General features: G+C 37.3%; 1 protein-coding gene across 1 annotated transcript; it reads right to left on the bottom strand.

Annotated features, from left to right (window-relative positions):
* Positions 1-465: 465 nt before the first annotated feature.
* LOC112195955 (NAD-dependent malic enzyme 62 kDa isoform, mitochondrial) lies at positions 466-13,697 on the bottom strand. Its single transcript, XM_024336196.2, has 19 exons — positions 13,342-13,697; positions 13,050-13,146; positions 12,220-12,338; positions 11,269-11,436; positions 10,348-10,476; positions 9,020-9,080; positions 7,889-7,992; positions 7,684-7,767; positions 7,276-7,382; positions 6,285-6,396; positions 5,637-5,750; positions 5,294-5,359; positions 4,705-4,777; positions 4,501-4,587; positions 2,927-2,981; positions 2,728-2,799; positions 1,494-1,556; positions 1,253-1,367; positions 466-729 (listed from the first exon to the last, which is right to left on the bottom strand). Exons 1-19 carry the CDS (start codon positions 13,525-13,527, stop codon positions 655-657), a joined length of 1,887 nt encoding a protein of 628 aa, XP_024191964.1. The 5' UTR covers positions 13,528-13,697; the 3' UTR covers positions 466-654.
* Positions 13,698-18,215: the final 4,518 nt, after the last annotated feature.

Raw genomic sequence — 18,215 nt, 5'->3', positions numbered from 1 at the left:
ATTCATGTGAAAGCATGGGTGTTGTAAGGGCTTTTTCAGCTAGACTTAAAAGCTTGAAGAAACAAATGGTGACACTTTCTGACTGTCCCACCCGGGCATGTCATTCTGTGAACAATGAAGAGACATTTTCTCTAAAATAAATAAATAAATAAAATTTTCTTTTCAATCAAAATATCAAAACAGAATATTCCAATAATAGTAAAGATTGAAATCTAGAGAGATGAGAAACCACAGTAACAGGTAGCGCATTCAAAACAGAGAATTATTTAGTACTTAACCTTGAATTGGTTAAGATACTAAAGACTCATTGATTTGTGACCATAAAATGCAAGTGCAGAAATGCTTCGACTTGTAAGAATCACATTAACATCGCACAAAGCAGGATACTGTCATTGGGGATGAGAAAGTATCTCACCGCAGCTAATTCCTAATTATGAACAAGGTAATAGGGTGTTGACGTTTATATGTATCCACTAAATTTCTGGCTGCTTTATTTTATATATAGTGATCTATGGCAAAAGAACCACAATGACATTATAGAAAGTTATTGGATACATGCTCAAATAGAAGAGCAATGTGATAAAATGTGTAACTTGACCAAAAGAATGGGTACGTACAACAACTATGATTATATTCTCCTCTGAGGATGACTGATCATTCCTTTTTATAAACTAGTGTGGGGTATTCTGGACTCCACATGTTGTTCTGCACATATTCTTCAATTTCTTCCTGCAATCACAATAAAATCAATGACTTACTAATCCAGAATGAACAATCATGCACCCAGAATTCCACAAGGATAGAGACCAGCGAATCGCAGCATAGATATACAACATCGGAATAAAGGCTTATTAAACATGCATGAGTCTAACCTACTTATTGTTTCCAAAATATGCCTTATTAATGTGGGGAATCTTTAATGAGAAAGTTAAATCTACTTTCACTTAAGTTACTAACTTGGATTTGATGGCATACTAATAGAAAAATCTTCTTTTATTATATTCTTTTTGTGCTAAAATGATATATATATTTTTTTTTTAATCAATTACAAATCTGCTATTCTCTTTGGACTGATGATTGCAAAAACCCCACTACCGACTTTCTTACCAACTTCCATGACATGCATGAGCAAACTTTTCATTTTTTGGTTGAAAAAGAAAAGGTTAGACTGGGCGTCAAAGAGATTTTGGCAACATTCAGTGTAGAAGTATCAGATGGGTTGGGTAACTTGGTCAATGATGCTCGAGCATACCTGATTGAGTTTCCGGAGCTCTCGGGCATCCATTTCACGGTACCCTTCTGCTAGATCCTCATCTAGGGCTTCTTTTATTACAGCCACAGCCACCTTCTTTGTTATATCTCGTATGCTGCAAATATGAGTCAGATCAGTTGAATGAACTCGAGCATTACCTCTAAGTACAAATCCTTTCATTTCAGGAAGGGATAAATACAGGGGAAAGGACACAATGAAATAAAGACTATTGAATCTGTACCTAGATATTGAAGGGTATATAACCCCTTTTAGAACCTCCTCATCTGTCATATATGCAGCTAGGCTGTAGTTTTCAATCAACTGTCAGAACTCTAGAAAGTTGAACATAACTCAAAATGCATATGATCATAAATAAGGAAGGAAAACATATACTATTGTAATAAGTGGTTCCTCACTTTGAATTCAACACTAGGGATAAAAATGATCCTCAATAGAATTAATGATAAGAAGCAAGTAAACGTGTCCTTCTCACTTAAAACTCTCACATTCTCTGCAATTACTTGCAGTTACCATATTATCCTTAAAATCCCTCTGCTTCAAATATCAGTGGTGTATGAGATAGATCCTCCTTGTCCTTTCAATTCGTCCAATTACACTTTTTTTTTTTTGAAAAGAAAAGGCTTTTTATTAAAAAATCAAGAAAAGCATAACACAAAAACGTGGACAAGGAGTCCACACAGTAGAAAATTAGGCAAACAGCCAAGATAGAGCCTAGACTACAGCTCCTTTCCAATCTAACAAATTAGAAGATAAGCTATAGTTCCTGAATTACCCTGAAACAGAAGCCCAAGGAGACACTCAAAACCTAACTCTCTCCCAAAGTAATCCCACCTCTTCACTGCTATAGACTTCAAAGATTCTTTTATTTCTATCCATCCAAATCACCCAGAGCAGAGCACAGCTAACACCCCGCAGCCCCAAAAGGACCTTGGCCTTTTTTTCCTTTGCCAAAAGCAGAAGGTTTATGGCTTAGCAAATCAACCCTTCATACTGAGTTATATAACATCACTCCAGCCTCCCTAAAAAGTTTTGTCCACAAACACAACAACTTCACAGTGCATGAAAACATGATCAACATTCTCCCCCTGCAACTTGCACAATACACACCAGTGGGGGGGGGGGGGGGGGGGGGGGGGGGGGGGAGGAGAAATGACTATTTAAGTTTGTGAAAATGGTAAGCATATAACTTTTATATTTAATAGGAACTGACTCTTCTTCTTTTCTTTTTTCAAGGAGGTTTTGCATTTCAAGAGATGGATCTTGGCCCTCTCCAATTAGTAATTCACACTGTTAACCAAATAATTATTTTGAGTTTAACAAATTCAGTGATGATAAGGCAATCACATATAATTCAAGAAAATGTCCGAAACAGGTTTGAAATTCATTTCTAAGTTGAGCTCAAAGTGTTAAAAGGTCATGCAGTAAAAGTTAAGTCACAAGAGTATGAAAAATACCACTCTGCTGCCACCTGTAGCATCCCATCAGAGATAACTCTGGAACCAGATAAGAGAGTACCAAGTCCAATACTGCATGAGGACAACACAAATTTAGAAGGACTAAGATAGTCAAACATTCGTTTCAAAAAAAAAAAAAAAAAGATAGTCAAACATTTGGATCTCCTTTGAATGATTGAAAGTGAAAAGGAAGACTAACCCTGGGAAAAGGTACATGTTGTTACCCTGGTTGCAGTGCCCGATATGGCCATTTCCTGCAAAGAATAGATATCTTGTTAGTAAGTTTATGTAGTGCATTTCTTATAAGAAAAAAAAATCAAATATGTCTATCTTTTTAATCGGAGGAGATCCCCCAACCCACTTAGTGGACCAGGTCTTGAAGCCGGGCCTCCACAAACCTTACAATAGTGAGGGTTCGAAACCCAGATAACATGGAAGCACACTATGGGCCTAACCCTTCCTCCTGCCCTATCAAACATAAACCTAATTGGCTATTTTAAGATAATCAACAGGGCTGGAAATCATCTTCTATCACTAGAAAATAGGTCTCTCTGTTTCTCCCTCAATTAATACGAGACTGATCAATGGGTTGGTAAAGCTCACAAAGAAAGTAAAGCACACAAAAAGTATTCAAGTTAACACTTTGTGTTCTTCTATACTCTAATAGGAAAGAGGCAAGCTCTTTTTTTCCATTTTCCTTCCTTTCTGTTCTTTTTTCTTAATGAAACAGATACAGCAGAAGCTCAGAAGAGAGCAAAACCAACTAGAACCCCATAAAAACACCCGAAGATAAATTAAAATAACTACTAAACAGCTGCTGCTCTCCGGTCCCTCAAAATACCAGAGAAGTTATCAAAATCTTACTCTCCCAAAGCTCAACCCCTGCCCCTTCATAGACTTCAAAAATTCTTTATTTCTTTTCATACAAGAGAAGAGGGCAAAGGCTCCAGCTATAACTTTGGGTGTGGTGATAAATGCTATATACTGTCTACAAGGACTCAAGAATTTAGATAATTTTTAGATGAATAAAGACAACTTAAATTAACATCACCTTTCATGAAACCAAGCAGCCAAACGATATCAAAAAACTACTTTCCTTATTATTTCCGATGCAAGCATCTGCATGTTTCTGTCTTTTTTGGGGAGAGAATGCATGTTTCTGAGGGTGAGGAATACATGTATCTTGTCCCAACTCTAGCTCAACTCTCCAACACTCTGCTTGGATTACAATCTTATATTGGATCCATTTTCTTTGATAAGACTATGACAGTCAGCAAGTGTATGGGAAATCAATGTCTTTTAAGAAATAATCCATGGATTTTGTTGTTTTTATTTTCCCTCCTGCATGTTGGTCCTTGAACTCACAACCTCCACCAGCAGTAATTTTTTTCTAAGTCATGCATCTACTATATCATTTACTATTTATCACATGTGTCTTCGGGATTATCCAATGTTATCATCCCAAAGCGCACACGAATGAACTAAGGTAGTAAAGGCCTATTTGCATTTATAAAAGAATATGATGCAAAGACTGTGCCTCATAACAACCACTTGTGCCACATCTCTCCCCCTTTCAGAATACGGGTTCCAATCCTTTCCTTTACTAAATATCAGTACCTTACCTAGTTATAGGTTTAATAGTCATCAGAAGCCAGAACCACAATGATAACTAGTTCTACATGGTGAGATGCATGTCGTTAATAATGCAAACATCATATTCAAGTCAAAATAAGGAGATATCTAGACAAACCATATATTTGTCTAGACACGTACCGAGATCTACATCTTTGAATGGACTTCCACTTGCAAAAACAACATTGTCCCCCACAATGGAAAATGCTTCTTCAGGAGTGCACTCAGCTGCCCAAAATAAAATATCATAGGTCAACTCAATGAACTTATCTGAATTCCATTCCAATTTTTCCTCCTCAAACAAAATAAATAAATTGAATTAAACAAAAAAAATTAAAAGCTTACCATTGTTTGTTGGATTTGACATTGCAAAGATGGCTGGTCTAGTTGAAGTTGAACCTCTAAGGGCCTCTAATACCTAAAAAATTATCTGCTTGACATCAATTTGACAAGAAGTAGCTAGGTCTAGCAGAATACTGAAATTTAGAGGGTGGGGAGGGGGAGGGAAGAGAGAAAGAGTAGAACTTTATGAATTCTGTAACAAAAACCGTTCTTCATCATGTTTCAATCTTGGAATGTAAAAGTGCAAAACTCTTAGCATCTTATAAACTACTTACAAACATTCAATATTATACACGAACAAGGACTTCATGGGTACTCATTTTCTCCTAACCAATATTTTCACTTCGTGGCGTGCCATGTAAATTTTATTGAAACTCAGAGAAAGTAAACCATTGTGAAGCATTTCTTTCTGATCAAATAGGTAACAGACTCCAAAAGCAATGCCATTACTTATCAGAACCCATTAATGTCACTCTTGAAGTGCATACCTATTACTTAAATGCAGATGATCTTCAAAGCATGCAAACAAAGGCCATACAACTCAAAAGCTCTAACAGAAAAACCAGTTGATTTAGGGATGCATTTGATATACCTCCTTTGAGAACAGTCCCCCGACTGCAGAAAGTCCAAGAAGCACATCAGGCTTCACTTGTTGAACCTGGTTTAGAAAGATTATGAAGCCATGATCATTAGTGTGGTAAACAAAATGACAGTGGTGAGGGAGGGTAGAGAATCAGGTCAGGATAATGCTAGGTCAGGGTTCTATCCGCCAATGTAACATGAGGATGTAGAAAATATAACTATTTTAAGTGTTTGTAAATGACTTCAGTAAGTTCATAGCTATATCTTCAGTATGTCCAACCGTGTTAAACATGTGATCTTGTATGCAAAAGATGATGAAATTACCATACTACGTCAAATGAAAATTCACGTACCACTTCCACAAGACTTGCACCTTCCCTCAATCCTTGACGGTGAATTTCTTTGGATTTCCTTGCAAATGGACGCGCCTCAGGATCAACATTTTCGCGTTCGTCTGTGATCAGGCCCTGCAGACATAACAGCCAGCTTAACTGTCCTGCCTGGCTAGCAGTGAAGCATCTCAAAAGGGCAATGTGACAAATTTCTTCGGTATCAAGATTCACTATTTTGAATATATATAAAGAAGATGTACAGAGAAGGCCCTCTAGCCACCATTAGCTTATATGACTAAACCAAGCTACAAACAGAAGTCCACATACTTGACATTTCCATATCATATATTAAGCTTACTGAAAATATGCAAGTGATAGAGCGGTGACAAATTAAGAACACCTCCCTTACTCTTTTTAATTGTTTTTCTGAAGTCTGCCATAGTCACATATCTCGCATCCCAAAGTAAGATAATACTTCCTCATTATTCTAATCACTACTTAGAATATGATATATGCATTTCTTGAAAGAAAAAATATTTAAATAAGGAGACCAACTTAGAAGTCACTAAGAAAGCCAATGATCAATACAAATATTTCAGCCGAGACTGAACAGAAATCTGACTCAAGACTGGAGTATATGACAGTTCTAGGGCATTGCATGGCACTCACATTGGCATCAACTACCCAGAATTGTCTGCCTGCACTCACAAATGCATGTTCATTATTTCCTAACATCCTTGCCATTGTTTTCCGTGCAGCATTTAGAACCCCTATTCCTGCACTGCAGCAGTGCAAAGATTAAGCAATGAGAGCTTGATAATTGATTCTTTCTACAGTAAGGCTTTGCCCTTATTTTGCAGTATAAACATGCATAAATGCAATTCTAAATAATAAACCCACTAAAAATAAAAAATAATCAATGACTAAATAAAAAAAAATAAAACGTATTTAATAACCCTAAATTTTCTGACAGACTAAAACAAAGTGATGGACACTATTGTTTAGAGTTGTTGGTGCATAACTGCATCCAAAGGACCACCAACTTCTCATCAGCAATTTGTTCACTTAGATAACAAATTCAGACTAAAATAAAGTCTTTGTTTCTTGTCTAAAAGACAAAAAGAAAGGGAAAAAAAAACACTAATGTGAAATATTAAGTAGATGAAAAGGAAAAAATATTCCAAGTGCAGAACCATAGAAGGGCAGCAACCTCACAACATATGAGGTATATGTAGTCATTAGTCATCTGAAGAAGAGTCTAGAAACGTAATGATTCTACCATTGTCCTCGGATCATACTACAAATTTAAAAGGATGACAAATGCTATTTTTCAACAATAAAAATTCTACTTACCAACTCCATCAAATTATCTACATTAATTAAGTTTAATCACGGTACTTTCAAAGACATTACTCATGGACATCATGTAGTTTGGTCTAGCAATTACATGGTAAATCATCATTAAAAACCCTTAATGAGACCATAAAGTGACTTCATGTCACAAAATTAAGCCATAAGTTCACTTTTGCCGTCAATACTTGACTAGTCTAACTTCACATATACATTTAATTATTACCACTCCATCAAAGCATCCTCAGACCATTATTGTGTTCACCTCCTTTACTATTCAGAAGTGAACATTTTAAAGATGAGTACTAACCTTCCAGCACCTGCAACAACAATCTTTTGTTTGGGGAAGTCAATCATTTGGCTCCCTTGTGCCCTTACAGCTCCTAAAAGCCCAGCAATTGCAACTCCTGCTGTACCCTGTAAGAAGAACTGACTAACATTATACCAAAATAGAACAACTACTTTATTTCCGTAAACCAAAGCCTAGGACATAAACCAAAGCCTAGGACATAATCAAATAAGAAAACCCAAGGAGATAAAAATAAACAAAGCTTGGCTATCAAGTGTACAGCATAAAATGTCGATAGAAAATCCTCTATTTAGAACTGTATATCTATCTTTATGGATTGAGAAACTTAACAGAAAGGCCATCCAATAGATTACAGTACAGAAGCAACATCAACTTCTAATAAAGACAATCAGAAGAAAAGTCAATTACCTGAACATCATCATTAAACATTCTAAAAGTATTTCTGTAACGCTGTAACAACTTAAAGGCCCACTTGCTTTGAAAATCTTCAAACTGTACAAAAAAGTAATGTTAGTATTTCTAAAAGAAAGAGGGGAGAAAGTAAAAAGGGAACTGATGAATTCCATCTTCTACTTCTAGTTACCAAGTAAACATATATGACAGTTCAAATTACCTGCACAATCACATGCGGCCAACGAGTAAAAACTGCTTCCATGAATTCATCAATAACAGCAAGATACTCATCACCATCAAGACGGTGTCTTTGCAATCCCAAATCTAATAATATAGAATAGAATGGTTGTTGAGCTCTGGTGATCAGATCAACTTAACATATGTACGTGAGGGAAATACTATGTGAAATATAAAATTACCAATGCCATTGGTATAAGCAGAAGTGGCTCATAAATGGAACTCAGAAGCAAAAGTTAAAAGGCACATTACACAGACAGAGAAAGGCACATTACACAGACAGAGAAAGGCACTGAATCATCAAATGTTACAAACATGTGCTTGACAAAGTTGGTTATCAAGCATAGATTTTTTGTCTTTCCTTTGACCGGTGGTATTAGCCATTTTTTTGTCTTTCCTTTTACTTCTACATCTAAGTGCCACAGATGGTTTACAGACATGTTCAATCAATAGAAACTGATTAGGAGTTCTTATATAAATGAGCGTTAATCAAATAATCATACTGGAAACTCTAGCATTTTGGATTACATTTTGTATGTTCTCATTTCTCACAACTACAATAGGTTCATGTTTTACAGGAATGCAGCACCATCCTTCTTGTACTGCACCTCTTTATAATGATTAGTGTATTGAAAATAACATTCCCTGGGCTCATTCATTACTCTACAATGCATGGTGGAATTAAAATTTACATTAATTCGATGTAGGTAAAGTTTATAAGAGCAACTGAACTTGCATAACGGGCATCAACCGATGGTGAAACACCTATATATAAAATAATGAGATATAAGCAGGAGCTTAATGCAAATGAAGGCATGAAAGATGAAAGGATTTCTTTTCCTCAAAAATCAGCAAGATGAAGTTACTTTACACTAGTTGAGTGCCTATTCTGTTGTCATGTACCTGCCCATATTTTCATACCATTCATATAATAGCTGTTCTATGAAATGACTTCATCAATTTTTATATTGCTTCTGATAAATAAATATTAAAAAATGTAATATATAACTGTAAATACAATATGATCAACTATCTATTGTACTATAGCACCATAATTATAATGTCGTGCTAGTACAAAACAGTCTTTTGTCTGACCAGATGAGGAAACACTTACACAATGGGTCTTTTAGCAGCTTTTCATTGTCGGTTCCAACATCAATCATCACAGGCAGTACCTATATTGCGTGGAACGTGAGGGGTGAAAATGATGTTTGGTACAAATAAATATGAAAGTTCACCAAAATGAAGTGATGAATATATAATGATCAAAACAATGCAGAACCACCCAAAACCAATAAAGAACTATTGCCAAAGATATGAGAGCCCTCACACTAGGGGATCCCTTCTTTGGGTCATTTTTAAGGGATTGCTTGTCCTACCCAGTTTCCGATCCCATTGCAGCAAGCTGACCGTTCGAGTTTTAGGTCTCTATAAATAGATCATGTCTGCAAAAATTGATCTGAGTTGGCAATCATTAAGGTACTTGGATCAAATATATATACAAACCATATCTGTCCAATATGAACCATTAATTATCATTCAAGCATTCATAATTGTTAATCATTGTGAATGAACGGTTCATAATGGACAGATTTGATTTGTTCATATATTTGATCTAAGTAACTTAATCATAGCCAACTAGGCTCAGTTATTGCAGACACGATCTATGTAGAAAGACCAAGGACTGAACAATTGGATTGCCAAAATGGGATGGGAAAGTGAGTGCCCCAAGTGATCCCTTAGTGGAATGGCTCTGCGTATATATAAAACAGACCCAACAGTTCACAGTAATTATGACCCTTTTGTACTTGAACTTTGAAAAATGTCAGTCTCCTCTATTATTACAAGAGCACCATAGCCAGTTGCATTTTTCTTTTATAACAGAGATTCCTTTTATTTATTTATTTTGAAAGGGAGATTCCTTTTATTAAAGATACAAAGAAGTACATACAAGTTGACCATCTAAGAAGAATATGAATGTCCCTAAAATGCTTAAAAGATGGACCCCACAAAGTACCAAGAGGGGTGATCTCCTTAGATGTCCTCATGTTGCACATCTTTATTTGAAAGGTAGTGAGGCACCCATATCTTCTTTCCTAAACTGCGGCATGCCTATCTTCGAAATTCTCCAAACTTAGCACACTGAGAATGCAGAATACGAACCAGTCCCACCCAAATTTGAGCACTATAAACTAGAAGGGATCCCATACACTAGAGCACGTTTGTAGATTGGTTTACCAATAATTGTCCAACATATAAAGATCACCTTGATAACATTGGACAATTGATGCAAAATTGCAACACATCACTTACAATCCTACTGGAAGGAATAAAATACTTTGTGGCATATTTTAGATGCAAATGGTGAAAAACTAAACACATAAAGAACAAAATTATATAATGAGCCATGAGGAAAAGGATGTAAAATGAGCAGTAGATTACCCTTTGAGGGTTTATTCCAGCAGCAGCAACGTATAAATCCAGCTTCCCAATTGCGATTCCAATTCCCTGGACTCCAAGGTCTCCAAGACCCAATATTCTACTCCCATCCGTGACAACAATCATATCAACCTGCAAATGAATCCATGGTTGAGCACATAAATTAAGCTGCACTTTTTTCTGAAACAGCAACAATGAAATGCACATATGGTATTCACTTTTCATATCCAAGAATTAAGGAGTTATTAAAATGAGAGGAAGGTAATCAAGGTTAACCTGTGTAATTTTATTTCCACCTTCAACATTCTCTTATAAATATGAATAAAAAACACACCTGTCTCAACACAACTTAAATTTTTGACATCTTCATTTCAAACATATATTAACCTCAAAACGATTATTCTACCTGACCATAAGACGCACACCTCTCACTCTGAAATACTGTGTAGATTGTACCATAAAGTTTTCAAACGAAAGAAAACAAAATAGTCCACTGAACTTCTAAACAAGTCACCAACAAACATATTGACATTTCATTTGATACACAAGTCAAACGCAGAGAAGATGGGAAATGAAACACCAAAAATAAAATATCTGGAACTATATTCAATTGACCGACTATGAGATTGAGAAAAGTGTAATTTGGAGGCAATAAATGTAGCTGTCAGTAAACTAATAACCAATACTTGAGAGTAAGCTTGAATTCTCAACCAGATTATTCCGAGTTCATCGGCAAAAAGATCTTTTTTCATGTGGAAATAGAGAAGATAGTATTAAGAACAGATAAAGTTACAAGCAAAGTGAACACTTTCCAATCCTTTAAAGGTTGAAAAAGAAAAAAGACCAATGTCAAGTAGTCGCATGAAGGTAGTTCATATAAAATATGTCCTACAATTGATTGGGCAATTGAAGAAGATTAAAAACCTGATCAGCTGGCCAATTATAAACCATAGACATCATTTCTCCACGATCTTCCGCACTAAAGTACATTCCCCTGGGCCTTCTAAACAGACCACCGTAATTCTGGCAGACAAGTCCAACAGTAGGAGTGTAGACTATAGGTGCATATTCCGCAATCTTGGCAATCAAAACCTGTCAAATTCAGAGATGAATTTTTTTTATAAAATATGATTTATTAATAAATTAAACATTTCAACCTACCCAAGCAGCATGGCAGTCAAAGAATGATGTACATGCATGTGTAACTGAGGTGATAATTTTCTAGACACCCTAAGCCAAAACAAGGAGAAAGCGACCTGCTGATTCTATTAATGGAAGAGACTTGGTAGTGTAATGGAAGATTTAGTCACATACGGTGAATCACTGTTGGCTGACTAGATTCTGGTGAAGTTATTAATATAAGGTTTTACATAGCACTGAGGATAATATGTTCTAACAATTTTCAAGCAACAGACTCTCCATGTCTTCCCTAGTTGTTTTTTATTTTAAGCATTTTTCTTTAGGTAAAAAGTCTTAAAATTTTCTCCACTACAACGAAAACAGAGACTAAAGTCACAACTCTCAAAAGTCAAAACTCGAATTCACGCTCCAGTTTTTCAAATCCATAAATGGGAAAATAGTTCACTTGTGAAGGATATATAATAACCTACTCTCTAACTAAGCCCAAATACTTTGACTTAAAAGTACATATATCTTCACATGTTCTTGTAAAACTGAGAAGTTTTCCTACTATCTGACACAGAGTGAGATATCATCAGAAATTTTCTCATGAGTTCTGGGGCTAGATCAAGACACAATATCTCCTTTGGTAGCATATATATCAAACTACCATCTGAAGAAGACAAATGCTACATACCAATATCAACTAGATTATACACCTCAACATGGATTAATATCACCTAGTTTGTTACTTACTTTATAGTACATTGTTTCATTTCTGTCATGCAACCTGTTTAGTATTCGCCACATTGCCAGAGCATTTGGATCAGATGGTCCATCTCTTGCTTTATGTTCAAGTGTCTTCAGGTCAGCCACTGTCAATTAACAAATTTCCATAGTTTTATTGCTGAAATAATCAGTCACTTCATATGGCAACAAAATGTTCTAGAGCATTCTAAAACATGATTAAAGCAGCGAATAATATATTACGAGGGTTAAAACGTAAGAATGCAGTCCTTTCAGTATATTGCTAGAAAATCTCTACATATGCAAAAGTATTCCTACACTGGTAATCTTAAATTCTTGACTTGGAAGCATATAAACACTATGGCAGACTAGCTTCTAGAAACCAAACACAGAGGTAGTATAACATAACCACTTCTTGCAACTGAGTAACCATGAAACTGTTTGTTTAATTCTGTAGATCAAGGACTGTTTAAATTTGATTCTTCGAGGAGTAGGTCAAATAGACCATTGATCATATAATATTTGGATGCTATAATCTAAACTCTAATGACCGAATTCTAACCCTCATATGCTTTATGTTCTGCGAAGGAAAATGAATTGGTGGATGCCAAATACCACCCAAAATCAAAGCATGAAAAAATATGCTCAAAATATTCAACCTGCAAAGACGCAAATGCAAACTAATTTCTTTCAAGGAACAGTGAAATCCATAACAAGTTGCATTAGACAACTTTTGTCGTACTTTCGTGCTTCCACGAAACCTGATACCAGTCATATCACATTATCAAAAAGCTCAAGCTCAAGAGCAGACAAAGGACTAGACAAAGTATAAGACTTACTAAAGCGTTCAATTTGCTGATCGGATGTCATGACATTTGGAGGGAGAAGTCCCCGAAGATCAAGACGATCTCGTTCTGTAATGGAAAATGACGTCCCCTACAAATCATTCAAAGATAAAACTCCTCATGAATCAAACTAAACAAAACTAGAAACAAGAAAATGATTAAAAATTAAAACAAAAAAACAACCAAAACACTTGAAACATGAAATAACCAAGTAAACACACAAAAGCCATGATCAAGCCTACTCACAAAAAAAAAAAAAAAAATTGAGAATGCGAAAGATTGGTACTTTATTGAACCAAGGGTCGTGAAGAATGTCGAGGCTGCGCTTGTGGACGATGACCGGGCGGTGGCCTTCGATGGAGGTGAAGGATCTGGAGTGCGACTGCAGAGGATTGCTGCCCATTCTGACTCTCTGCTTGAGCTGCCTGATCAGAGACGTAGACAGCCTCAACGGAGACTTGAAGTGCGACATGTCGTCTAGTTCAACAAACAGAAGAAGAAGCCCAAGAAATATATCACAGAACGGAGTCTCTGCGATGCATCTGCCTGCCCTGTTGTGATTGGAACTCAGAGACTGACTGACTCCAGAGACTGGGAGACTGACTCGACTTTTAGCCTCTCTTTTTTTGTTGGGTAATTTTTGGGGGAGAAAGAGCTAAAGGCCTTTTGGGTTTGGTTGGTTAGTTTTTGGGAAGAGAGAGACCAAAATAGAAAGAAGGGCCCCAGCAGTAAATACTCTTCTGTTGCCCCATTTGGTGAAATCGTGTGATTTTTCTTGTGACTTTTTCTTTTTCTTACCAGCAACGTGTTGTGGTGGGCCCACCGGACATTTTCACGAATTAAATGTTCACGCGTTAAAGAATACGCAGAGTTGGATTTGATGGTTCGTGGGGCTCTGCTTTCTTCTGGGGTACGTAGCACAAACGCGACGGTCAAAGCTCACCATGTCATTTCTTCTACTTTCTCCTGAAAATTACGAACGTACACAAATATCAATTCATGTCATCTCTAATATTTTCATGTAGTGTTTTTGTTTTTTTAGTCGAAGCAGGACGGTCATTTTATTCAATAAGAAAGACTGAAAAAATAGAATTTTACAGTGATGCATCCCTGTAGGACCATAAGAAAGAGACATCGCTATATGCAATACCCACTCCACTTATAAGAGACTGACAATAAATTTTTTTTTTTCCGCAAAATCTATATATATACTTGCTGACAATCTCATATCAATAAACCCTGCAATTCTTTGCAAGTATGATCCCAATAAAAATAAGAGATTAGGTAACAAAACAGATGTAGTCTTGGATCCCAAAATTTTATAAAAAATCTACTGGGATCTCAAATTTGGAACCAAAAGTTGGTAAGCCTAATAACTACTGCTCTAAACCATCCAACAAGGCCCAAACCTAGATTTGAAAAACAAATCAGAGCCCAAGCTCAAAGTGTCTATCCTTACTATCGCCGCCAGACCAACCTAACAACTTGCCTCCAACCTGCTGAAGACGAGGGTCCGTATACCCAGCCAGACTGATGTCAGCTCCTCGAAAAGTGGCCCAACAATCTGTTAGCCGAGCATCTACCCTACTACAACTCTCTCTCACCACCGCATTTTATCACCAAACCATCATTAGACGCCGATCAGCCAGAAGATGTCCACGTCGAGAGTGCAACCATTTAGGGATACCTGACTTGACACAGACAAACTCTATCTCTCCACGAGTTAACCAGATCTGTCAGCACCTCTATTAGCACCCCTCTACCTTTGAGACGCGCTCACCTTGGTCTAGATAAGCCACCACAAAATGACGACCCTAATAGGCTGGACAAAGCTTCACACCAAGAGGCAATCGAACTAGTATGACACAAGCCACCACGCCTACCAGCCACGATGGTGCAGAAAAATTTTGTGACAGAGAAGCCACAGAAATAGCTGGACTTGATTTGCGCGACACCATTTATATGTAGTTAATATGACAAGGTAAGACAGTAGAAAGTTTCTCTATGTTCCAGGTCTTGTTGGTAATACAATCACTTACAAGATCTTTAGTGTTTCTATTGTTTTTAGAAGAATGATCAATCTGTTCAAGTAAATCTAGAATATGTGTCTGGCCCAAACTCTAGGTCACTTGACCAAGTAGTAATAGGGTTTAGAATTAGAGATATTCTCGGAAATATTCATAGATATCTGATTAATTGTACAATTATCTTTCCTTGTACAACTCTGATTCTCAATCTTATAATCCTCTATATAAAGAAACCTCTATTATCAATGAAAGCACGACTCAATTCTCTCCCAATTTTGGTTTTCGCGATGTCCGCCAGCATCTCAAGGCCGATGGAATCCTGGATACGATTCTCGAGCCTAGCCAGGACGTACTAACTGTTGAGCAAGCTCAAGCTTTGGAAGCAAATAGAGCAGCCTTATAGGCAAATAAGGCGAAAACCATCATCCTAATGACTCATCATATGGATGATTCGCTCAAGTACTAGTGTATGAATGAATAAGACCCCAGAAAGCTATGGGTCTCACTCGAAGAAATATTTGGCAACGTCTGTAACTCCTTGCTTCCTGACCTAGAAGTGAGATCGCATAGCCTCCGCTTCTGTGATTTCAAGTTAGTTCTTGACTACAACTCGAAAGCACTTCGCATTAAATCCTTAATGGAATTATGTGGTAAAGAGATCACAGATGCGATGTTGATTAAGAAGACTCTCTCTACCTTTCCCGTCTCTGCATTGATGGTTACTAAGAACTATCGAATCGATGTTACTATAAGACGGATCACAATGTTTCATGAGCTTGTTGGAGCTATGAATGTCACTGAAAAATATGACAACATCCTTGTGAAGAACTATAATTTTAGATCCGTAGAAACAGAGCATATTCCTGTATCCAATTATAGTCGCGCCTCTAAGAGAGAGCGCTAAGAGCGAAACCCTAATCTTAGGGATACTTCTAGACGTTCTGGTCCATATAATCGCTCTACTTGGGAATGTAACCGCCAAAATAGGCGAACACAAAACCAAAGAAGTAAATGTGGAAAGAGAGAGGGACGCAACGCCTATGGCCATATTGGTGGCGCCACCAACACTAAGAGCCATCTAAATGACGCTTTCAAAGCGCCTCAATCAATAAAGTCTGAGCAAAGAGATGTATGTTCTCGATGTGGAGTATCCAGTCATTAGGGACACATTTGTAGAGCTCGTGAAGAAATTCTCACCGCCTACAAAGCATATTGTGAGGCAAGAGAAGCTCACTATGTGAAACAAGAAGATCAAGAAGATGATCTAGAGTGAAGGGTTGAAGACTACAAATCTAGCTGGGATCAATAGATCGTCAATTCTGTTTAAGTCTTTATTTTTCCAAGAGATGTAATAGGCAATTGCCATATACTTTGTAGTAAATGCCATTGGTTTAGTTTTTCTTCACATAGGCTCATCCAAAATGAGTATGATGTCTAGGAAGGTTTTTAGATAAGTGGTACTTAAGTGAGCTTTGCTCCACCGACATCTCTCTACTCACTTGGTCATATTATTTTGGAGTTACCGAAAGTAGTCAAACGATTACCTTTGTTTTGCATTAACTAGCATTTGGATTAGATTCTCCTAATGGTTAAGAGACAATGATGTATTCCGTTGGCTCATGAATAAAATTTTGAGTTCTTTTCATTATTCTGAGCATATTACTTTGTGACTACGATGGTTGGGCCATCAGTGTTAATTCAAGGACATGGAATAGCTCAAGATCCCCTTACCAAATGGCACCTTGATTACTGTCACAGAAACTCTCTACATTCCTAGGGCAAATAGAACCTATGAATAGCCAATGGATTTCATGTGAAAATTCATGTAGAGAACAAAAATGAGTTCTTTTGCAATACCTCTAACCATTGCGAACAAAGATGCATCTTAGAGAAGTTTATGTGTCTCTCTAGTGGACTCTATGTCACTATCCAAGCTATTAAATCCAATAAAGTTATGAGAGAATATCTCTTAGATTTAGACACATATTGGCTTTGTTATGATAGGATAGGTTATCCTAGTCATGATATGATGATCCGTCTACTAAAAACTTCACATGGACATCCTTTATCTCGAGCGAAACGAAGCATGAATCAAAAGTTGAGTCCTGGACTAAGTGTGACCGTCGCCACTGCCTCTGGCGTTGCAACAGTCCACCACCAGCCTAGGGCTGGTACAGTCCCTATCCATGACGCCATGGATGGTGCCCATCATGGTGATGGTGCCCTAGGTGATGCTGCAATCACCAACTTTGCTTCAAATAATATTTCAGACGCTGAGGCCCAACCAAAATCTTCATTGGTTGCTTCTAAAGCCTCTCGCTCATTTTACAAAGCCTGTTCCCTAGGGAAGTTAGGACTGAGACCGTCCTATGCAAATGATATGAAAATACTCATTCTATTCTTACATAGAATCCATGGGGATTCTGTGGACTGATTCAACCAACTTGCGGACGTTTAAATATCTCATGATGACTGGTTGATACGCAAACACGCTGGTCACGTGTTGTGCCATTGTCCACTTGTAATGCTACTTATGCTATACTCCTAGCAAATATCATATGATAACGGGCTCACTCCTCAGATCATCCTATTCCGTCAATTGGACTTGACGATGCTAGAGAGTTTACGTCGAAAACTTTTGATGGTTAATGCAATGAGACTGATGTTGGACATCATATTCCCATGAACACACCCAAATGGTCTCGCAGAAATGACTACGATGGTAGTCCGGATATTGGTAATGCGCACCAACCTCTTTAAATCTGCTTGGGATGATGCAATATCGCATGCAGCTACGCTAATTCGTCTACAACCCACTGCCACTCAATTTACCTCTGCATTACAGCTACTGACTGGGCACAAGTATCATACCTACACATATTTGAGTGTGCTATTTAAGTGCCAATTACGCCGCCACAGCGCCCTATGATGGGTCCTTACAGACGAATGGGTAACTATGTTGGATTCGAGATTCCAACAATCGTCCGCCACTTAATGCCCTTACTAGGCGATCTCCTCACCGCTAGATTTGCGGATGTCACTTTGATGAGACAATATTCTCGTCGTTAGGGGGAGATAAGAACACGTATGTTCAGCAGGAACGAAAGGAATTGTTGTGGTCGTCCCCACTATG

This window comes from Rosa chinensis, chromosome 1 (assembly GCF_002994745.2).
Source record: "Rosa chinensis cultivar Old Blush chromosome 1, RchiOBHm-V2, whole genome shotgun sequence".
NCBI classification, from domain to species: domain Eukaryota; kingdom Viridiplantae; phylum Streptophyta; class Magnoliopsida; order Rosales; family Rosaceae; genus Rosa; species Rosa chinensis.
Note: the sequence above shows the minus strand (reverse complement) of the source record. Positions and strands in the feature narration are given on the sequence as shown.

Bases quoted from the DNA above. Each gene is read 5' to 3' on its own strand.
- LOC112195955 (XM_024336196.2), bottom strand. From the start codon at position 13,527: ATGTCGCACTTCAAGTCTCCGTTGAGGCTGTCTACGTCTCTGATCAGG. The intron at 12,339-13,049 runs GTAAGTCTTATA...GTTAATTGACAG, and splicing joins TCAGCAAATTGAACGCTTTA to TGGCTGACCTGAAGACACTT. The intron at 2,800-2,926 runs GTTAGTCTTCCT...GTCCTCATGCAG, and splicing joins AACATGTACCTTTTCCCAGG to TATTGGACTTGGTACTCTCT.